The 23,975-nt window shown below is 38.4% G+C and overlaps 1 protein-coding gene and 1 non-coding gene across 5 annotated transcripts in view; both read left to right on the top strand.

Moving 5' to 3' along the window:
- LOC125237376 (chloride channel protein 2) overlaps nucleotides 1-23,975 on the top strand; it is a 129,055-nt gene that overhangs the window by 97,430 nt on the left and 7,650 nt on the right. For all 4 annotated transcript variants that reach the window (XM_048144389.1, XM_048144386.1, XM_048144390.1 and 1 more), the window contains exons 5-18: nucleotides 551-684; nucleotides 2,089-2,245; nucleotides 2,949-3,037; nucleotides 3,238-3,359; nucleotides 3,681-3,779; nucleotides 5,116-5,218; nucleotides 8,088-8,216; nucleotides 10,201-10,363; nucleotides 11,329-11,420; nucleotides 14,490-14,628; nucleotides 17,842-17,945; nucleotides 21,180-21,380; nucleotides 22,163-22,265; nucleotides 23,291-23,429. In XM_048144389.1, the coding sequence (XP_048000346.1) occupies nucleotides 551-684; nucleotides 2,089-2,245; nucleotides 2,949-3,037; nucleotides 3,238-3,359; nucleotides 3,681-3,779; nucleotides 5,116-5,218; nucleotides 8,088-8,216; nucleotides 10,201-10,363; nucleotides 11,329-11,420; nucleotides 14,490-14,628; nucleotides 17,842-17,945; nucleotides 21,180-21,380; nucleotides 22,163-22,265; nucleotides 23,291-23,429 (1,774 nt within the window). The remainder of the gene's footprint in view (nucleotides 1-550; nucleotides 685-2,088; nucleotides 2,246-2,948; nucleotides 3,038-3,237; nucleotides 3,360-3,680; nucleotides 3,780-5,115; nucleotides 5,219-8,087; nucleotides 8,217-10,200; nucleotides 10,364-11,328; nucleotides 11,421-14,489; nucleotides 14,629-17,841; nucleotides 17,946-21,179; nucleotides 21,381-22,162; nucleotides 22,266-23,290; nucleotides 23,430-23,975) is intronic.
- Trnas-gcu lies at nucleotides 17,631-17,712 on the top strand. The gene has a single exon. It is a non-coding gene; the product is annotated as a tRNA-Ser (tRNA).

Raw genomic sequence — 23,975 nt, 5'->3', positions numbered from 1 at the left:
TATGGATTGACGGAGCAAAGTGCCACGGCGCTGAATCCATATGTACTAATATTTTAAATGGAGAAGTGTGTGTCTGTTTGTTTGTCCGTCTTTCACGGCAAAACGGAGCGACAAATTGACATATTAGTAGAAGGCATGGAGAGTGACATAGACTACTTTCGAACCCCCCACTTTCCTAAAATGGGGGGGGGGGTGATTGTATGGAAAATTCCGCGGTTTTCGAAATTAACGCGAGCGAAGCCGAGGGCAAAAGCTAGTAAATAATATTTCGATCAGCCAATCCCATTCTGATCTATTTGTAATATAACCCAAAGAGCACTGCGTTTTAACCCTTAAATGCATGACCTTGACAAAGATTTATTAAAATGCATGATGCATATATACATCACTATGCATTTAAGGGTTAACCTACGTTTTGATAAATCTTCATGATTCAAATGTTTTGTAAGAGTACCTGTTAGAAAATAAACCTTTAAACATCACGCTATCAAAAATAAAACGGTTGTTTTTTCTTGCATAAAACATGAAATTATACCGTAATTTGTTTCAGGTTCCGGTATACCGGAAATGAAAACGATACTCCGAGGGGTTCAGCTAAAAGAGTATCTAACATACCGAGCGCTCATATCCAAAGTCATTGGCCTCACTGCCACGCTTGGCTCCGGGCTGCCTTTAGGAAAGGAGGTAACTTTACTTTCACACTTACCTCAGTCCTCACTTACCAGTTTTTCATAGGGGGCGCCTATATCTCCAAATTTCTAACAACCTTAGCATTATAAATTGAAATAGATATCATACACGAAAGAAAAAACGGCAAGGCCCACTGGTGGCCGAGCCGAGAATCGCGCGGGCGGGCGTGTGGTCTAGTGGTAAGGACGTTAGCCGCGTAAGCTGAAGACCCGGGTTCGATTCCCGGCTCGGCCACCAGTGGGCCTTGCCGTTTTTTCTTTCGTGTATGATATCTATTTCAATTAATAATTTATATATAGTAGTGTGACTACTTGAAAAAAAGAACAAATCAAAAATATTCAATAAAATAATTTGATTTGTTCCCTAGTTGAACCTTAGCATTAATTTTCTAATGGGTCGGCAACGCGCACGTGACACCTCTTGAGTTGCGGGCGTCCATAGGTTGCGGTGACCGCTTTCCATCAGGCGGGCCGTATACCTGTTTGCCACCGACGTGGTATAAAAAAAAAATCCATAACAATATTATAGATAGGAAAGTGTGTGTATATGTTTGTTTGTCCGTCTTTCACGGCAAAACGGAGCGACGAATTGACTTGATTTTTTAAGTGGATATAGTTGAAGGGATGGAAAGTGACATAGGCTACTTTTTGTCTCTTTCTAACGCGAGCAAAGCTGCGGGGAAGAGCTAGTTAAATATAAGAAGATCATACCATACATATAAACATTAACACTTTCGCTACCAAGAACCCGACTGTCGGGTACACCGCTCGTAGAAGCGTAGCCGATTACATGGGTTTCCCCGTATGTAGCGAAAATGTCGTAGCGCCGCGTAGAGCCCGGTTTCGAAAGTGTTAATATGCGACCGTCGAAGAACGCGTGTATGCAGAAAAAAAATGTCTTGTAGCTTTTGATTATACTTGTAGATGGCGTTAAGTGTCACTTTTGACATAGATTTATGACTTGAAAGTGACACTTAACGCCAATCTACAAATAATCGATGGCAACAAGGCATTTGTTGCATCGTCTTATATTTAATCTATGACCTTAGGCAACTGAGTCACTTTCCGTACCCTTATACGCTTCATTTCGCTTCATGACTAGTGTATTTTTTTGTTGTGCTCTATTCTCTATTCTCTTCATCTAAGCACTTTCCGCAGAAGAGCTCAAAATCAGGTTTTAGAAATCTCATGTTCGAAACGTCTTTTAAAACATAACTTTGCTAGTAGCTAGGCCTAAATCTTAAACCCAGAGTGGAAAGCACTGCAGCTTGGGAAGAATACAGGTAGACAGTCCTAAAGTTAGTATTTAGTTCCAAGAATTTAATTGGTGTGATTTGTAATCCAGCTGCAGTATTCTCTTATTTCTAGTCAACCAGCACTAACTATTGGTTTTCCCCAGGGTCCATCAGTCCACATTGCCTCCATGGTAGCACAATTACTCTCCAAACTAGTAACGACCTTCCAAGGAATCTACACGAACGAGTCCCGGACTACAGAAATGTTAGCTGCCGCCTGTGCCGTGGGTGTAGCATCTTGCTTCGCAGCTCCTGTTGGAGGTAATATATCATTAAAGTAACTACAATAATTGTGTTTTCATTGCTTTATATACTACAAGTAAGGACTTGGTATTCGGGCGCCAAATATGGTGCAGTAACACCGTTTTGCAGCGTGGACACTAACGTGTGATGCGATCTCTCGTCAGCCAAACGCGTTGTAGCGTTCCACCAGGGCGCATCAAACGGGAATATTCAGAAATGATTTACCTTATCCTCATTTTTGCAATCGATGTTTGCATTGGTTTTAAACAATATGCGCCAATCTTAACTATTTTTATTTTGAAATTTGGGACACATATGTAAACCTGTGACCCAAAGACGGACATGTATTTAATTTAAATTAAGAAAATGTTATTATAGGGACCACTTTTGGGGCGTTAAAGTGAAAATTATAAATCAAAGTTTTTTGAACTATATTGTGTTATATATCGTCACTACTTTTAAAAAATCTCGTATCTCACGCTGTTCCTCAAAGTTAAAACGCAGTAAGTCTATATGCATTCCATACATACTTACTACAATTTTCTTTTCATTGACAGACGAAGATACAAGTTTTTTTAAAAGTAGTGACGATATTAAATTAAAATTGTGTGAGCGCGTTTGAATATTACATATCAATTCATTAAACTCGCACTTGTTTTTTATTTTAAAATTTTCTATAGGAAGTTAAAGCGTCAGATTTTCTCATATGTTTTTTTTTCAGGCGTCCTGTTTTCGATCGAAGTAACGACCACATATTTCGCCGTGCGCAACTACTGGCGCGGATTCTTCGCTGCTTGCTGCAGTGCCATTGTGAGTTGATATGATATCCTTACAAAGACAAGAGGGTGAAGTGGGTTAGCAATGAAATCGTCGGGTCGGATCGGATAATGTGAAAACGCACTAAGGGTGCGGCATAATGTAAAACAAAAAAGATATTTTCAATAACATATGTGCCGGCATGGTTGTCAAAATCTATACCATGCTATAGTGTGAATTTTCTTCTCTTCCAGATGTTCCGGCTCCTTTCGGTATGGTCTGGAGCCCTGCCGACTGTAAAACCGCTGTTCCCCACAAACTTGCCCCAGGACTTCCCATTCGACCCTCAGGAGTTCGCCGTGTTCGTCCTTTTAGGGTGAGTCATGCCCTGGTGCCTTACTTACTCCTACTTACTTTGTTGGCGCGACGACCCAAAGTGAGTCTTGGCCTCTAACACAAGAGCACGCCACTTTACGCGGTCCAGAGCGACCTCTCGCCAGCCCTCGTTGACGCCGAGTTCACGGAGATCTGCCTCCACTCTATCTGCCCAACGATATTTAGGATGGCCAGCGGGACAGCGTCCAGTTGGACAACCCAGATAGGCTCTCTTGACTGCCCGATCCTCACCCATCCTTATAAGATGGCCAAGCCAGCGGAGACGATGTGAAATCCATTTTAATACCATGATTTTTTTCAGGATTGTATGCGGGCTATTGGCAGCTCTATGGGTGTGGTTACATCGACAATACGTACTTTTCATGAGGAAAAAACATATCAGCAGTTTCTTACAAAAGAAGTAAGTATATGATTTGATTACGGATATACTGGAGAATTAGAAAGAATAAATGTTATGAGATTAAATAAATAAATAAATATTGGGGGACACCTTACACAGATCAACCTAGCCCCAAACTAAGCAAAGCTTGTACTATGGGTACTAGGCGACGATATACTTACTTATATAGATAAATACTTACGTATATACGAGTACATAGCAGAGGCGGCTGGTGAAAATTTCTGCTAGGCAACACTGAGCAAAAAGAAACCTACCTTAACATTAGGTACTTTACTAGTAATCAATTTAGGCAGGCCGGTGGGAATCGACTTGTATGGACCAGCCGCTGCTGATACATAGAAAACATCCATGACCTTGGAACAAATATCAGTGCTCATCACACAAATAAATGCCCTTACCGGGATTCGAACCCGGGACCGCGGCTTAGCAGGCAGGGTCACTACGCGCTAGGCCAGACCGATCGTTGATTGATACATACATACATACATACAATCACGCCTGTATGTATCACGCCATGAAGGGGTAGGCAGAGCACATGAAACTACTCAAGTTTCAGTGCCACTCTTGGCAAATAAGGGGTTGATAGAAAATGAAACTGTGACATTGCAGTGACAGGTTGCCAGCCTCTCGCCTACGCCACAATTTAACCCATTGATTGATTGGTTGATTGATGAGGTTATATATAAATGCAGCTTGAAAATAAGATAACCATGTTGTGAAAAGTTAAGAATGTCTGTCGTAAACGTCGTAGAAATCGACTGTGGGATATGGGTTCAATCATAAAAAAAAAATACTCATACTCATTTATTTATAACTAGCGTTTGCCCGCGGCTCCGCTCGTGTTAAATTCGAAAATTGTTCCATACAAACCTCCACCTCCTATTTTAAGGAAGTGGGATTAGAAACAGACAAAAAGTAACCTATGTCACTCTCCACCCCTTCAACTATCTCAACTTAAAAAATCACGTCAATTCGTCGCTTCGTTTCGCCGTGAAAGACGGACAAACAGACACACACACTTTCCCATTTGTAATATTAGTATGGATATTTTTTTGACGACCGGTCTGGCGCAGTCGGTAATGACCCTGCCTGCTGCGCCGTGGTCCCGGGTTCGAATCCCGGTAAGGGCATTTATTTGTGTGATGAGCACAGATATTTGTTCCGGAGTCATGGATGTTTTCTATATATATAAGTATTTATATATTATATATATCGTTATCTGAGTACCCACAACACAAGCCTTCTTGAGCTTACCGTGGGCCTCAGTCAATCTGTGTAAGAATGTCCTATAATATTTATTTATATTGAATAACTTTATCTATTGATATTTTTGCAGCCGCTTCATCTATCCAGGGTTCATGACGTTGGCAGTCATGTCGATTCTGTTCCCTCCCGGCATTGGAAAATATATGGCGGCCGATCTGGGCAATCAGGAGCAGGTAATCATTTTCACACACTCACACACACACACACACACACACACACTGCACACCTAATAGGTAACTTGACTGTAGTTAAAATAATAGTACATTACATCAGAGGCCGGGAAAATGAGGATTTCCGGCCAAGTGGGTATATACGGCCGAGCGAGCGTGCGAGCGAGGCCGGATAGGAATACGAGGCCGAGGCATGTACAGTGCTTTTCTCAAACATACAATGAAATAAAAAAAAATGCTCTAAAGGACAATATTTTATAAAAAAAAGTTACTTTGCAGGCCTAGGCCTAAAAAATAATATGAAATCCCTTTACAGTCCTCTCGAGTTGTTGCGCCCAAAAAGCGATACTTCCCAGCCAATTTTAAGGAACGTAAAGACAATATTTCATTGCATGTTTGAGAAAAATATTTTTCAGTACAGATGGTCGTTTTTTTACGCACTAGTTCGAGAAGTGGTTCATTATATGCCAGGTCGAAACTTCGGAGGCTCATCTGTACCATAAATTAAATATAACAAGATCATACCATCCCATACATTAAAATGCGACCGCCTACGAACGCGCTTACACTCCACCACACATAGATGGCGCCACAAAAAATGCCTTGTTGCCACCGATTATTTGTAGATTGGCATTAAGTGTCAATTCCGAGCCGTAAATCTATGTCAAAAGTGATACTTAACGCCATCTACAAGTATAATCGAAAGCTACAAGACATTTTTTTTGTGGCGCCATCTATGTGTGGTGGAGTGTAGGCGCGGTCTTAGGCGTTCGCATTTTAATGTATGGGATGGTATGATCTTCTTATATTTAATTTATGTCTGTACTGAAAAACGTCGTACGATACACGTGCGAAAAGGAAATTCGTAACTCGTGTCGATTTAAAACACTCCCTTCGGTCGTGTTTTAATTTATCGCCACTCGTTTCGAACTTCCTTTTTTACGCACTTGTATCGTAATGTACTATTATACCATGCACGAAATAAAGCATCTGATAATTATAAGAAGAACATGGACAGAAGTTATTTTTAAATCCAATTTCTATTTAATAAGTCACGTAGAAATATATAAAGTAACTGAGTTGACCGTGACGTCACTAAAGAGAAAAAAAAATCAATTTCGTATAAATTCCATATTAGCAAGTTGTTCAAATTGGTTTTGACAGTTCTTAAAAAGAAGCTGATTTGACTAGGAGGCAAGTAATGTTAATGTATAGGCATTAACCATCATCATCCTCCTTGCGTTATCCCGGTATTTGCCATGTCTCATGAGAGCCTGGGGTCCGCTTTGACAACTAATCCCAAAATTTAGCGTAGACAAGATTCAAGATTCAATAGTTTATTCATGATAAACACATACATTATTTACGATAGTAATTCATAATCACAAAAAAATAAGAAAAGAAAAAAAAAGTACATTTGTTTTACTAAAGCGACTGCCATCTGACCTTCCAAGGCAAAGGGTGACTAGACCTTATTGGGATTAGTCCAGTTTTCTCACGATGTTTTCCTTCACCGAAAAGCCACTGGCAAATATCAAATCACATTTCGCACTTAAGTTCCGAAAAAGTCATTGGTACCGGGGTTCGAACCCGCGACCTCCGGATTGAAATGTGCACGCTCTTATCGCTAGGCCACCAGCGCTAAATCGCTAAAATAAATAATAGCAATGAGGATCGAGTATTATAGAGAGTTACTGTCAAAGTAAAATGTGTAATCACAGTGCATATATACGAGTATACTGCTATCTCTCTACACAAGCTTAAAACTTTTGAACCTCTGTTTTGACAATTTGGCCCATATTCTTAGATTGATATGTGTTAAAATGTCAAATATTAATATTAGCGCCATCTAGCCGAGCATCCCCCAAAGGTGTAACGCCATCTAGGCCACCGTACCTTTTTCTGTATGGTTCTGAGGTACGTTTTTTTCTTAGACTTTATCTGTCTATACGGAGTTATACAGGGTGCCCGGTAATTAATGGACAACCTTTTAACCACCAAGAGGGCACCTTATACTGGTCCAGAAAATCGACTTTAAGGTTTAGTAAAAGTCGCCTGGTTTTCGAGATTTTCACACTTTGAAAATTTTAATGGATATTAATGGACATGGACAACCTTTTAACCACCAAGAGGGCACCTTATATTGGTCCAGAAAATCGACTTTAAGGTTTAGTAAAAGTCGCCTGGTTTTCGAGATTTTCACACTTTTTAAAATTTTAATACTACCTAAAATTTTAAAAAGTGTGAAAATATCGAAAACCAGGCGACTTTTACTAAACCTAAAAGTCGATTTTCTGGACCAGTATAAGGTGCCCTCTTGGTGGTTAAAAGGTTGTCCATTAATTACCGGGCACCCGGTATATGTCTTTGATAATAGTAATAAATAACGTACGGAAAGGACACTTTCTAAAAATCCGAAGTTTGACTGCCGCCGGCCGTTCAGGGTTGAATTATGTTGACCCTTTCTAATGCATTGCACTATCCCTTTCGATTATTAAGGGTTGTCAAAATCAAGTAATCCTCTTTATTGTGGCAACAATAAATAAATAAATCAATATTTTGGACACCTTACACAGATTAACTTAGCCCCATACTAAGCATAGCTTGTACTATGGGTGAGGCGACGATATACATACTTAAATAGATAAATACATACATAGAAATCCATGACTCAGGAACAAATATCTGTGTCCATCACACAAACACATGCCCTTACGGGATTCGAACCCAGAACCGCGGCTTAGCAGGCAGGGTCACTGTCGACTGAGCCAGACCGGTCGTCAATGGTACAATCTTGTAACTTATTCTTGAAAACAGCACAAAAGACTTCGATTAAGTGTCCTAAAGTTTTTAATAATTTATTATTTCCCAGGTGTTATCTCTCTTCGCAAACTTCACCTGGTCGGACAACCTAACAGCGGAGCAGGCCTCGATGGTTGCGCACTGGGAAACCCCTGAAGTCAACCTTTATGGTTGCTTATGGATCTTCTTTCTGTCTATTGTGAGTATAATCTCTTTCGTTCGGTTAATAAACGTTATGGTTAAACATTATGTAATATTTTTATACTTCGTCGGTGGCAAACAAGCATACGGTCCGCCTGATGGAGAGCGGCCCGCATGTTTGAAAAAGAATAACAACCTGTATGGATAACCCTAGGAATAGACGCTAGGCAGAAAAACTGCAAATAAAATTAATTGAGTAAATGAAACAGGTTGATATATAATATTAAATTCATTATGGGCGGTTGCAAATTAAACAAATCCACCTGTGTAAACAGACTGAACGAAATTCAATACATTGGCAATTATGCTATAAACTTATTTAACCATTTTGTTAATTGTTAAATGGCTCAGTTGGTTAAGTATTGGGTGTAAATTAGCAAAATCGGTGTTCTGGGTTCAAACCTGAAGTTAATTCTTCGAATATCTTTGTTTAAGGATAGTCGAAGAATTTTTGTTGCAACTGTTGCAAGACACATTTCGTCACTACTTTAAAAAAAACTTGTATCTTCGTCTGTCAATGAAAAGAAAATTGTAGTAAGTATGTATGGAATGCATATAGACTTACTGCGTTTTAACTTTGAGGAGAAGCGTGAGATACGAGATTTTTTAAAATTAGTGACGATTTCTTTTTAGGAATTTTTTTTTTCTGAGTTACTTAAGTTATTTATTAGTCTAATTTATTTTATTTTTATACGCCTTATGCCGATTATGATTTTAACAGTTCAAAAATAAAATGTAAAGTTAGAGCAGGTCAACGTCACTCGCTCGCGGTCGCGCGTTAAGTACCTACACGCTAGCCGTTCATTCGAATGAACAAGTGGCCGAGGGGCGATCACGCCCGCCTGTGTAGTCGCGTGGCACGTACCTACTATTCTTCTGAGTTTTACGTAGTAACTTATTAGCAGGGAGCGTACTTTTCGTGCCGATGACATCAATTTGACGTCACACTCCATATAGGGTGATCACAAATTGTTTTATTGTAAATAGTTAATCATTAGTCATTAATCATTTTAAGTTATGAATTTCTTTGCATGGTAATGAATGCAAGAAGGATGGTGTGCCTTACGTTAGAGAGGAATTCTCTTTTCTACGTATTTATTGTAATGTGTTGTTAACAATACTATTTAATTAAATTTATGTATAAAAACAAATCAAATAATTTTATTCACGTTTCACATTTCAAGTAGGTATTATTTATGCCACATGTAAATGGACTACTGTATTTGAAGTAATTTGTACACGATTAAAATGATTGACGACTAATGATTAATAATTTACAATAAAACTATTTGGGATCACCGTATACGGAGCGTGACGTCAGATTAATGTCATCGGCATGAAAAGTACGCTCCCTGCTTATTAGTATTAGTTAGATAAAGCCTATTTGTCGTTTTGCGGGCAAGTGAAGGATATGTTATGTTAGTAACTTATTAATAGGCAACTTGACTGTACTTAAAATAAAATATTTTATACCGTGCATGATATAAAGCATCAGGTATTTTAACTCCAATTTATATTTTATAAATCAGATATAAGTAGAATGTATATAAAGTAAATCGGTTGACCGTGACGTCACTCAATTCGATTTCATATTAATTCCATATTAGAAAGTTGCTCTAAATCGTTTTGACAGTTCTTAAAAAGAAGCTGATTTGACTAGGAGGAAAGTAGCCTATAATCTGTGGTTAAAGGTCATCCAGAAATTACATTACACAGCTGAATGCGTACATGATAAAGTCGAAAAAGTACGTGACATCATCTCCATACAGACTATGAATGACACGCCATAGAGTCAAAACTACTAATTGTGAATAATTTATTTTAGTAACTAAAATAAAACAATAAGGATCTCTTCCAGTTTTTAAATCCAAACACACCTCATTGTATTGAGAATCCATTCATCATTAAGAAAACCTGCGCCCCAAAAAAAAAAAAGAAAAAAACAAAGAAGTTCTGAATCTAAAATTGTCTTTTCTTTCCAGTACTTCCTAAGCATGGTATCCTGCACTCTTCCCGTGCCGGCCGGTATCTTCGTACCGGCGTTCAAAATGGGGGCCTCCCTCGGTCGACTAACTGGGGAGCTGATGCACTACTTCTGCCCACTTGGAGTAGCCTATGGAGGGCATATACAGAAGATTCTACCAGGTATTGTATTGCTTCAACATAGGGATCTCGTTCAATATTGGGGCCTCGCTCAAAATAGGGGCCTCGCTCAAAATGGCGGCCTCGCTCGGTCGTCTAACTGATGAACTAATGCACTACTTTTGTCCCCTGTGTACGGAAGCCCTGTGTAGTGGCGTACGGAAGAGATATACAGAAGATTCTGCCAAGTATAGTCATGGTTCAAATTAGGGGCCTAGTTTAAAATGGGGGCCTCGCTCTAAATGGGGCCTCGCTCGGTCGTTTAGCCGGTGAATTGTTCCCTTGGAGTGGCTTACGGAGGGCATATACAGGAGATTCTGCCAAGTATAGTCATCGTTCAAAATAGGGGCCTTGCTCAAAATAGGGGCTTTGTTTAAAATGGGAGAATCGCTCGTTTGTTTGACTGGAGAGCTGATGCAGTACTCTGACCCTTTGGGGTGACTTACGGAGGATATATACAGAAGATTCTACCAGGTTCAAAATAGGAACTCTGTTCAAAATGGGGGCCTCACCCGGCCGACTGACTGCAGAACTTACGTAGCTATGATTTTAGTTTCTTTGGCATACGGGGAATAGAGTTACGTATTATATAAGATTGTGCCAAATATTAACAAAGACATATATAACTCCGTATAGACAGATCAAGTCTAAGAAAAAAACGTACCTCAGTACCATACAGAAAAAGGTACGGTGGCGTAGATGTCATTACACCTTTGGGGTACGCTCAGCTAGATGGCGCTAATATTAATATTTGACATTTTAACACATATCAAGCTAAGAATATGAGCCATATTGTCAAAACGGAGGTTCAAAAGGTTTAAGCTTGTGTCGAGAGATGGCTGTCTATGCACTGTGATTACACATTTTACTTTGACAGTAACTCTCTATAATACTCGATCCTCTTTAGTATTAACAAATAGACCTCAAGACGGGTACAAAATTTGGTCCCCTTTTTTGTTATTTGACAGGTGGCTACGCGGTAGTTGGAGCAGCCGCCTTCACGGGTGCCGTGACGCACACTGTGTCAACCATCGTCATTGTCAGCGAGATGACGGGACAGGTAATTATAACTACATACCGTCGCTGCGCGTGCAAAATTCGCTATGTGATTTTTAGCGATTTTTCGTTTTCAATGCCATTTTAAACCTTATTTCTAAATACATATGCTCCAAAAACAGCGTCGAGCTCATTTCAGTATTACAGGTTTTATCAAAAGTAGATATGTGATGCCCATACATTGAATGTTCTTCCTATAATCGCTAACTGCAATAAATCACATAACTACATTATCTTCTTATAACAGCAGTTTTGGAATTGCGCCTGCTATGTGAATTATGACACATAGCTATATTTTCGGAAATATTGTATAAAAAGATGTGTTAGATGTTTGTGCCCGATTTGTACAATCTCATACATAGCGATAATTTTGTACTATTTGTAGAAATCGTGAATGTTTCCAGATCGTGTGTTTTGCGTCACATAGCAGGGCTTTTCTTATAAAAATCTAGCCTACTCTCTTAAAACTTGTTTAAATAGTGTATGGTAGGTGGGTTTGTCGTTAAGTATAACCTCTATAAATGAGGCAGAGAGTGTAGTTTCCCTTTTTATTGAGACTATGTCTGAAAGTGCTCACTCTGATCGAATAGTTATTTTTTAATATTTGTTAAAAATAAATCATTTCAAATTGATTTTTAAGATTAACTGGTAGAAATTTATTAGTGTTTAGTATACTGACAAATTTCGTATAGGGTTCAGTGTGTGTAAACGTACTTATATTACAAAATATTGAAATAAGATAAATTTATGCTAAGTAACTCAAAAAAACAGCAAGTGATTTAACATTGCCTTGAAGTGGTAAGACATCGTTTTGTATGAAATTTTGTGTGATAAGATCTATCTATCCTTTCTGGAAACATTTTAAAATAAATTAATGAAAATGAAATGTTTAATAAATGAAAAAACGCTGACTTGAGAAATCACATAAAGTTTTGAATGACAAAGATTTTTTATCTTTTTCGGATCAAAAGGGAAATATGGAACCCTTATACAATTGTGTACTTTCTTGTCAATCCGTTTATCTATTTGGCAATATTCTTTATTTCGGAAAAACCCTATACTCAAGTGTACTGTACTGTACCGTTCCTTGAAGCTGTAAAAAAGCCTCATTTTTAAGTAGGTAAATACAAAATAGGTTGATTGAGTTGAAAAAAATACTACACTCTCAAGGAAGTCAAAATTAATAGGGTACTTCCGGTTGACCTAAACTATGAAATTTGGAAAATAAATCGTATTACACTATACATCAGTACATGATTATTAATATAGTTTTGAGAAAAAAAATAGTAAAATGTACACGTAACCTTCGGTGTTCGAGCCAGACTAGCATTATCCGGTTTTTTCAAGTTAAACATGCATAATGAAAACTTATTCAATACATAAATGTTTTCATAATACCGCATTGAGCAACTTTGTAACTGAAATAACCACCATTCATAAAAAAATAATGGAATAATTTTTTTTAACCTTATAATAACTAAAATATAATTTCAAGTAATTTCTTAATGTATGCAAAAGTGAAAATACTTATTCCATAAAAATATTGATTTGTTTATGTTCAATAATTGCCGAAATAAACAGTTTTTTGTGTCTCCTGTAAAGTAGGTTAAAAACACATAGCGAACTTTGCACGCGCAGCGACGATACTTTACCTTACTCTACTGCTACAAATGAACTTAATTTAGATAGAAGAAACAAATTCATATATTTGTATAGGGGCCGAGCGTGTCAAATTTTGTACTGAAGTTGATTCTTGCCTGTAATTTTAAATATGTCTCAGGCTCTTGATTGTTCATAATTTTTGCGTTGTTGCAATTGAATATCACGTAACGAGGCATTTTTTATGTTTTGGTTGACATCAACTTACAAAAATTGACGCCCGAAAGCTGCAAGCTGCGAGTAAAGACGGACAACTCAGTGGATTTCACTGAGTTCATTTGACACGCTAAGTAGATACGTTTGCTTGATCTATGGTATATATGACATCTGTGCTCTTATCACTAGACCACCAGCAAAACAACAAAATATGACCTCTTTAATTTCCAATAATTAATTTGACATGTGTTTGGGGGCGTTGAGAACGAGCTGAGGGAATTTGGACTGAGCTGGAACGAGGCCAAGGGGGTGGCTCAAGATAGAAAGGCGTGGAAGGATCTTGTGGAGGCCCTATGCACCTATGGGGTGCTTTAGGACATACAACAACAACAACATTTGGGAAGGGATGCGCCGCTCACAACACACTATCCTTTCATCAGTGTGTCGCAACACTTGCTGTAATTTTTTTAGGCATTGGCTTTCTGTGCACCGAGACAGAACAAGAAATAGTGTACTTACTATTTAAAATTGTTTAACTTTTAAGTTTTATTTTATTTTAATATTAAGTATTCCTTTTGGCTAAACATTCTAAATTCTATTGATATGGCTGTACAACTGTAGGTACGTGTTGCCTGACAAAATAAAACTCCTTGTGTTTTCCCGGCATTTGCCATGGCTCATGAGAGCCTGGGGTCCGCTTTGCCAACTAATCCCAAGATTTGTCGTAGGCACTAGTTTTACAAAAGCGACTGCCATCCGACCTTCCAACCCGAAGGGTAACTAGACCTTATTGGAATTAGTCCGGTTTCCTCGCGATGTTTTCCTTCACCGAAAAGCGACTAGCAAATATCAAATGACATTTCGCACATAAGTTCCGAAAAACTCATTGGTGCGAGCCGGGGTTCGAACCCGCGACCTCCGGAACGAAAGCACGTACTTACCGCTAGGCTACCAGCGCCTGACAAAATAAAACTTTATTTACATACATACATACAATCACGCCTGTATCCCATAAAGGGGTAGGCAGAACACATGAACTACTAAAGCTTCAGTGCCACTCTTGGCAAATAAGGGGTTGAAAGAAAACGAAACTGTGACATTGCAGTGACAGGTTGCCAGCCTCTCGCCTACGCCACAATTTAACCCATATCCCATAGTCGCCTTCTACGACACCCACGGGAAGAAAGGGGGTGGTGAAATTCTTAACCGGTCACCACACAGGTCTTTAAACTTTATTTATTTTATTTTATTTGCGCAGGTGACCCACATCCTTCCAATAATGGCGGCGGTTCTGGCAGCAAATGCGGTCGCAGCCTTGCTGCAGCCATCCTGTTTTGACAGCATCATACTCATAAAAAAACTGCCTTATTTACCAGACTTGTTATCTTCAGCTAGTCGTAAGTATAAAACTTTTTATTTTTATTAGGGTTCCGTACCAAAAAGGTACAAAAGGAACCCATATGGCGACGCTCTGTCTGTCTGTCTGTCACATTTCTAAATAATATCTCGAGAACCACTTATGCTATCGATTTGAAATTTGGAACAGTTATGAACATTTTTAAACTCTACAAGCTGAAACTATTATTTTTAAAAATATATTAATATTAATTATAGAAAATGGCCAAAATGGATGTCAAGTGGGGTATCGTTAGAAAGAGCTCAAATTGTACATATCAAAACTATTTTTTATAATTTTTTTGCTGTGGAAAAAAAAAATTATGAAGGAAAATGTGAAAAAATATTCCGTCCCCAACTTTCGACGAGTCCGTCGCACTTGGCCGGTTATTTTTTTTAAATTATATACTGTCCAGTGATTGACCTTAGTCGCACCTGATGGAAAGTGACGACAAGGCCGAAGTTGTAGCTCACTGGTTCAGTAATAGCCTATTCACTATTGACTTGAATACACCCAGATTGTATTCGGCCGGGAATACAGATGAGGGGAGCATGTTCCATTCCTTAGCAGTTCGCATTAGGAAAGAAAAGGCAAACCTAATACACCGTGTCGTTATTGAATTCCGTTAACGTTAAGGGAAGATTCTCTAGATGAAATACAATTAATTTCTTTAAGAAACTAGCGTCTTAACTCTTACGGTTATCGAGCTATTAAAAAAAACATTCAGTCGAATTGAGAACCTCCTCCTTTTTTGAAGTCGGTTAAAAAAATAAAGATAATTACTTAACACGTGTGTAACAGCCTTTACCAATTCCTAATGTTATTTGTATTGACATGTGCCGTCAATCAGTTGACACTAACTTGAATGTTGTTATTATTAAGGGTCTCTCACACTAATAAATTCATTTATTATATAAGTACTTAAGTACAATCCAGGTCTCTTTAAAGCAAGAGTAAATAGGTATCTCGTAGGTAAGCGTGCTCCACCGTAGACCGCATCATCACTTACCATCAGGTGTGATCGTGGTCGAACGTCTACCTATTCATACTAAAAAAAAAAATATATTTCATCCTATAATTTTTTTTTTTGCGAATTTAACTAAAAGTGATATACAGGATGGTTCCTGATAATGAACCTAACTACGTGTCGAATTTATTGGAAAACAAAAAAAACGGTGTTTAAGTACTATACACGGTGTTTCCGGTATCACTCAAAACCTCAGACACCCCAACTGATTTTTATTTTTTTAAACTCATCTAGAGTATTCATCTTTTAATCTGATTGTTACTTTTTTTTAAATCGAATTTTTAATTTTCTGTACAGCTCTACTTGACTTTTAGCTCTACACTCAATAAAATAATTGCTAACTACCATCATAAACCATAAGACTATTTATTTGTGTACGTTACTGCAACGACATAAGGTTTACCAATACACAGCTATAAGATGTCACTGTAAAACACTTTGAAGCTTTGTCACAGTAAACTTCAAATTGGACAGGTAATCGCAGTAAGCAAATAAACTCAATATTCAAAATGACAAGGTTGTAATTAGGTACGAGTTCAATTTGTTATGACTTATGATAAACATTAAGATTAAACTGACAAACAACGTCAAACTAGTAGCGGAAAAAATAATCGTCCAAGTAACCGGCCAGTATTAATATCCCTAAATACTGGAAAAAGGTAAACAACCTCTAGCAATGCGATATACACAATGTTGTATTACGAGTACAATAGAATGGGCACGTAAAAATAACTAATAATACTAATTTAAATAAAAATATTACCCCCATCAAGATATAGCTCAATCGATTCTACTCTCGATTCTGAACAAACTGTTTTCAGGTTTTTAGTGTTAAGTGAAACACGGTGTATATTTAAATACTAATTGAAAATTCTTACGTAAAGTATAGACGTCCCCATATCAAAACAAGGCCCGAATACTACATAGAATATCCAATTTCGTGGCAAGTACTTACAGCTACAAGTAGGTTAGACAACCGCCTTCTGATCAAGAAACTACCGGGCATTTTCAAAAAGATTCAAAAACTTTTTTGTTTAATTTAATGTTTTTCCCACTCAGAATCACGAGCCCTTTCTAACCTACTAGGCAGAAAAAAGCGTCCCAAATTTAATTTTTCCACTTTGTTACCATTTTTTAAACACTTTGTACAGCGGTTACAAAGCAATTAAAAAATTTGGAACCATTTTTTTGGTCTCTTTTTTGTCCTAGATCGAAAGGGCTCGTAATTCTGAGTAGGAAAAACAAAATTTACCTACCTTAGAAAAAATATTTTTGGTGATTCTTCTCGCGAAAATGCCTTACCCTATCTACCCGACCTATCTTCAGCTAGTCTTATAATAATTACTTGCGTCTCTATTGCTCTTCTGTACTAGTGAGTGTAAACAGGCAACAATACGCTACGGCGTGTGAATGATTGACACCTTGTCTACGCAGCCAGGTGTAAACTGACAAATAATACTTTTGTTACCTGCTGTTCTATTGTACAGTCAACCAATTGGAACCCTAGGCTACTGTAGAACTATGTCATAGTGACGTTATAAATTAGATTGTTAGGAATCTCTTACTGGTTGTCATTTTAACATGGTCGTGGAGTGGCCTAGGGTTCCAATTGGTTGACTGTACCTTCACATTAGCATTGTGTACCCTTTGGAAATTACAAACAAACAACCCTAAACCAAATTAACGGACAGATGAAACTGTTATTGTCGTATAATTAATTCAATGTCTTAACTTTTTTATTCTACATAGGTAATAAAAAAATATAAATGCACTAGATATTTGCGTTCATAATGCCTACTAAAATACTATACGTATCATTTTAATCACAAAATATCAACTCATCAAAATTAGTCACGTTCTATAAAATTATTATTACAAAACATGCGAACGCTACTTAACGGGACCCATCAGAACATATGCTTATTTAAAAAAAACGTCCCAAAGATGTAACGCGTTATTTCGCCCGGCCCACGCATGACGAGGTGGCCGAGAGGTTAAGGCGTTGGACTGCTAATCCAATGTGCTCTGCACGCGTGGGTTCGAATCCCATCCTCGTCGGTTACTTTTTGCTTTTTTTATTCTATTTTGTTATGTGATTTTTATTTTTAATTTTTTTCAGATTTTCTTTTGTTGAATTATTTTTTTTTGAGTTTTTTCTTTACGTTTTTTTTTGTTTTTTCCTGACAGGAATGTATGACATTTGCGTGGAAGATTTCATGGTGCGAGATGTCAAATACATATGGAATAGGATGACGTTCCAGCAACTAAAAGATTTATTGAAAGAAAATAAGGTAAATGTCAAAAATATTAAAATATAGGTACTACTATTATCTATGTTTTTAACTTGATGTCATGTTTTTTTTTTCGATTTGTTTTTATTTTTATTCATACATCGCAATGTAATTTTTTGTTACATATTATTATGATGTTTTTTCCGTACTAGTTCGAAAAGTACATTTCTTGTCAAGTCGAAACTACAAAGAATCATATGTACTGAAAAACGTCGTACGATACAGATACACGTGCGAAGAGGGAATTCGTGACTCGTGTGGATTTAAAATACTCCCTTTGGTCGTGCTTTAATTTATCGCCACTCGTTTCGAACTTCCTCTTATCCGCACTTGTATCGTAAGGTGCATATGCATTAATAATCATAATATTATAAATAATATTTTTCTACTCCCGAACTGTTATACGTCATTTACAGGGTCGTGCATACATCTTTAAAACCCTACATAAAAGTCTATTCCCAAAGCCAGCGTCCGACGGCTTTCAGCGCATGCGCGCAGTATCGAAAAAACTGAAAACGAATTGTTTGGCTCTGTAACCATGGCAACGCATTGTTATAACGATACTGCGCGCGTGCGCGGGAAGGCTTTGGGCAGCTGAGCTGACAGTGCAAACCTTTGCGTCAAAATACAGGAAACAGTGTGAATTTCACGAAAATTATTCAAGAAAACAATGAAAAACTAAGTGCATGGTCGTAGAAAAAGTATTGTATGCAACGGTGTTTAACTGAGTCAAAAAATACTCGTGGCGTTTAATAACAATTTTCGGCTTCGCCTCAAATTGTTACCCATGCCACTCGTCTTTTTTGACCTCCTTTAAACGCCTATTGCATAAAATACTAAAACATGATAGTTGTCATGTAAAAAATCGGATCGATAAAAACAGAAATAAGTCACGACCATTGTGAGGTCAATGAACTTTGTTATCATCGCCTTAGCAAAGTCAATAAACTCTGGAATTAATATTAATTAAGTGGTTTTTGACCTCTTAATAGACAAGATCCTATCAAATCGGGTCAATTTAATTTTTTCAACTGTCAAAACGATTGTTATTATGCACAAAGTCCACAAAGACATGTAATTCCGTATAGACCGATAAAGTCTAAGAAAAAAACGTACTTCAAAGCCATAGAGAAAAAGGTACCGTGGCCTAGATGGCGTTATACCTTTGGGGGACGCTCGGCTAGATGGCGCTAATATTCATATTTGACATTTTAACACATTTCAAGCTAGGAATATGGGCCAAATTGTCGAAACTGAGGTTCAAAAGTTATAAGCCTGTGTCGAGAAATGGCAATCTATACACTGTGATTACTAGGCTTGGGACTTTTGGATGCTCGCTATGGTTCTGGCATCCGCAGAGTCGCAATTATGTTAAAAAAATTTTTTCGAAGTCAAAGTCAAAGCTTGGAAATAAAACATGTTAGATGTCATGATCTATACGTATACCTATAACAATATGCAATAAATTTTATCACAAATCTATTACACACACGTTCACAGTTGACGCGATATGCATAATATATACTATATACGTACCTACGATTTACTTTACTATGCATCCTCTTTGATACTTGTGTTTTGTTTGACAGACTACTGACATCTATTTCAAATAAAAATAAAAACACTTGAGTAATAAGTTGTCAGTTCAGATGAAATATCGTTTACGCAATTTGTAACAAAATTTTAAAATGAATAATTTTACGACTTGCGAAATTAAATCCTGGTTAGAGCCGTATCACGGTATCAGGAATTAAAATATGATGAAGAAAAGTCTAGTATATTTTGCTCTTTATGTGATGTTCATTTCAAAGCCGGAAAAAAGTATTTATTGCTAACCATATTAAAAGTGTATCCCATCAAAAAAACTGTGGTGAATATAGCTTGTTGTTAGATTGGATAGAGATATTGTTGTTAGATATTTTATTTCCAGGCTTTGACTTTGACTTCGAAAAAATTTTTTTAACATAATGGCGACTCTGCGGATGCCAGAACCATAGTGAGCATCCAAAAGTCCCAAGCATAGTGATTACACATTTTTTAACCCCCGACACAGAAACGACGGGGTGTTATAAGTTTGACGTATCTGTCTGTCTGTCTGTCTGTTTGTTTGTCTGTCTGTGGCATCGTAGCTCCCAAACGGCTGAACCGATTTAGATTTAGTTTTTTCTGTCTGAATGCTGAGTTAGTCGGGAGTGGAGAGCCATGTTTCATAAAAATCGGCCAACTATGTCGCGGTCGGGGGCTATTTCAAAATTTTAATTTTGTGGTTAGGTTATACTTTGACAGTAACTCTCTATAATACTCGATCCTCTTTGCTATGCAGTCAGGAGAATGACAGATGACTTGGAAGCAAGGATTATTTTATACTATCTTTCGCCCGCGGCTCCGCTCGCGCTAAGTTCGAAAATTGCGGTCTGTTCCATACAAACTTCCCCCCCTCCCCCCATAGAAGACGAGTGTAATAACCTAACCACAAAATTAAAATTTTGAAAAAACCCCCGACAGCGACATAGCAGACCGATTTTCATGAAACATGGCTAAGAACACTCCCGACTAACTCAGCTTTCAGACAAAAAAAACTAAATCGAAATCGGTTCATCCGTTCGGGAGCTACGATGCCACAGACAGACACACACACAGACAGACAAACAGACAGACAGACAGACAGACAGACACGTCAAACTTATAACACCCCGTCGTTTTCGCGGGGTTAAAAATGGACATTTATGCCGTTGTTGCCGCTTGTCACTTAGATTGCAAGAAATAATGATATTTTCACTTATATAAATTATAATTAGACTGAATTAATCTTAATATAATTGCTGTTAAATAATTTTATTGATGAACGTGTAATATTTATAATATTATTAATAAAATGTCTATGTCTATAAATAAATAAATATAAATATTGGGACACCTTACACAGAATCTGTGTATTGATCTGATCAACTTAGCCCCAAACTAAGCAAAGCTTGTACTATGGGTGCTAAGTGACGACGATATACATACTTAAATAGATAAATACATACTTAGATACATAGAAAACATCCATGACTCAGGAACAAATATCTATGCTCATCACACAAATAAATGCCCTTACCGGGATTCGAACCCAGGACCGCGGCTTAGCAGGCAGGGTCACTACCGACTGAGCCAGACCGGACGTCAAATATCTACGCACGACATAAAGGTGCATTTTTGAGAATGAGAAATGAAAACTCGTTTATTTTCCAGGCAATAAAAAGTTTCCCGCTAGTGGACAGCCCGACTTCCATGGTCCTCCTAGGGTCCATCCACCGCTGGGAGCTAGTCAAGGTCATAGAACAACAAGTCGGTAGAGAGAGACGGCTGCAGGTGGCAGCGTTGTGGCATCGCGAGGCTGAGCTGAGAAGGAAAGAGACGGAACGACGCGCGAGACGACCGTCCCGATTCGAGGTAAGACCAAAGAACTAATGATGAGTGCGTCGATGTATATTGTAGTAGGTACAGTCAACCAATTGAAACCCCAGGCCACTCTACAACCATGTCAAAATAACAAGCAGTAAGAGATTTGTTAAAATCTGGTTTATAATGTCACTATGACATAGTTCTACAGTGGCCTAGGGTTCCAATTTGTTGACTGTACATATTGGCGAGTAGCAATTTTACGAGTACTTATTTTAACCATGATTATTGATTTCTTACATGTTAAATTGTATTTTGTTATTAAATGCATGTTAATTATAAGATGTAATGTTTTGAAATGAAGTAGCCCTCCGAGTTTCTTGCCGGTCCCATTGTGGATACCCTCTCCCTACTACCCTTAGTAGGGAGGGGGTATCCACAATGGAAATGGGTACGCCTCAGCCTGCGAGACTGAGGCGTAGGGTTAGAGCCGGCGTAGCTTTATTTGACGTTCATAATTATGCGCATTGCAATATGCCTATTGGAAAAATATTTTTTTTTTCATTTTACATACATACATACAATCACGCCTGTGTCCCATAAAGGGGTAGGCAGAGCACATGAAACTACTAAAGCTTCAGTGCCACTCTTGGCAAATAAGGGGTTGAAAGAAAACGAAACTGTGGCATTGCAGTAACAGGTTGCCAGCCTCTCGCCTACGCCACAATTTAACCCATATCCCATAGTCGCCTTCACGACATCCACGGGAAGAAAGGGGGTGTGGGGGTTTTAATTTACCATTTTGTTTGGTTCACAAAATATTTGTTGTTCAGGTGACACCGGCGCCGGATATGCTAGGCCTGCGGCCGCCCGGCGCGCCTGGCATGACGAGAGGGTCGTCGCTCACTACCAAGGACCAGGAGGGACTTATACCAGGTAACTATAGTTTTTTTTTAAGAAATAAAATTTAAATTTTGAAATACAAATGACATAGTTGATGGTTGCAAAAAAGCCAGGTCAGAAGTACTCGAAACCGACGAGCGTGTATGAGAAACGTTATGAAAGTGTTTGAAGCGAAAGTGGTTTGTCAGAATCGTAGTAAATGGAAATCAGTGATCTCTGCCTACCCCTCTGGGAAACAGGCGTGATTGTATGTATGTATGTATAGTAGATTGATTTCCATCAAACATTGGCTGAGAACATTCCCGACTAATTCAGTTTTCAAACAAAAAGAAAACAATTCTAAATCGGTTCATCCGTTCGGTAGCTACAATGCCACAGACAGACACATCAAACTTTCGTTTTTGCGTCGGGGGTTAAAAACATTAAATTATATATTTATTTCTTATACATTTGAAATGCATTGTTAAATTACTTTTTCAGTGCCAATCTCTAAAAAAAGACTCCGTCAAACTCATTGAGGTTTAGCGATTCTTTTTTACTTATGAGGGTTATAAAATACATTTCGATACAAGTGCGAAAAAGAGAAAATTCGAAACGAGTGGCGATAAATTAAAACACGACCGAAGGAAGTGTTTTAAATCGACACGAGTTACGAATTTCCTTTTCGCACGTGTATCGAACGACGTTTTTCAGTACAGATGGACCTCCGAAGTTTCGACCTGACATATAATGAACCACTTCTCGCACTAGTGCGTAAAAAAAACACCATCTGTACTGAAAAAAAATATTTATACAGATGCGAGAAACAACACGTGTAATGAACAGTTAATCTTCAGAAGACAAATGTAAAAATTTTAATGCATATGCATGCATGCATATAATCACGCCTGTATCCCATAAAAGGGTAGGCAGAGCACATGAACTACTAAGTTTCAGTGCCACTCTTGGCAAAAAGGGGTTGAAAGAAATCCAAATTGTGACATTGCAGTGACAGGTTGCCAGCCTCTCGCCTACGCCACAAAAATTTAAATAATTTGCAAAAACGTATTTATTTCTAGCGCCTGGACAACTATTCCGCCCGAAGTCAATCCTGAAGAAGACCAATTCCTTCACACTGACCCGCGGCTTAGGGTCGCCTCAACCGCTCACGCCAACAACTCCATCCGTCTACACCACCGTCACTGGCGCCGAAACTCGGTACGTGTTCACAACTTTTGATATAGAAATGATATAGGCAGCAAGCGAGCAGAGCAATTTTTGTTAACTTACGCTAATTGGGGTGTTCCAAATTCGGAAAATTCTCGTACACCACCGTTACTGGTGCCGAAACTCGGTGAGTACTCGCCTCTTGTGATGCTCCACCGGTCTGGCTTAGTGTAAGGGTTGTGTGCTCGCTCATATTGGGCGTGCAGTGAGGCGGAGTGTGCGGCGTGCATATCAAACAATAGAAGCTCGTACAAGTGTCCTGAGTCGACGCTGCATAAGGTGGCCGCACGCTCGCCCGCCCCACTGCACGCCACGTCGAACGCTCCGCTGCGAGCGTCCATTCAGGCTATACACTTAGGGCCCATTTATATTTTTAAATGCCACGTCGGTGGTAAACAGGTCCACCTGATGGAAAGCGGTCACCGTAACCTATGGACGCCTGCAACTCAAAGGGTGCGCGTTGCCGACCCATTAGAAACTTGTACACTCCTTTTTTGAAGAACCCCATACTGTATTTCATCGGGAATACCTCGGCAG

Source organism: Leguminivora glycinivorella, chromosome 21, assembly GCF_023078275.1.
Source record: "Leguminivora glycinivorella isolate SPB_JAAS2020 chromosome 21, LegGlyc_1.1, whole genome shotgun sequence".
NCBI lineage: Eukaryota > Metazoa > Arthropoda > Insecta > Lepidoptera > Tortricidae > Leguminivora > Leguminivora glycinivorella.
Note: the sequence above shows the minus strand (reverse complement) of the source record. Positions and strands in the feature narration are given on the sequence as shown.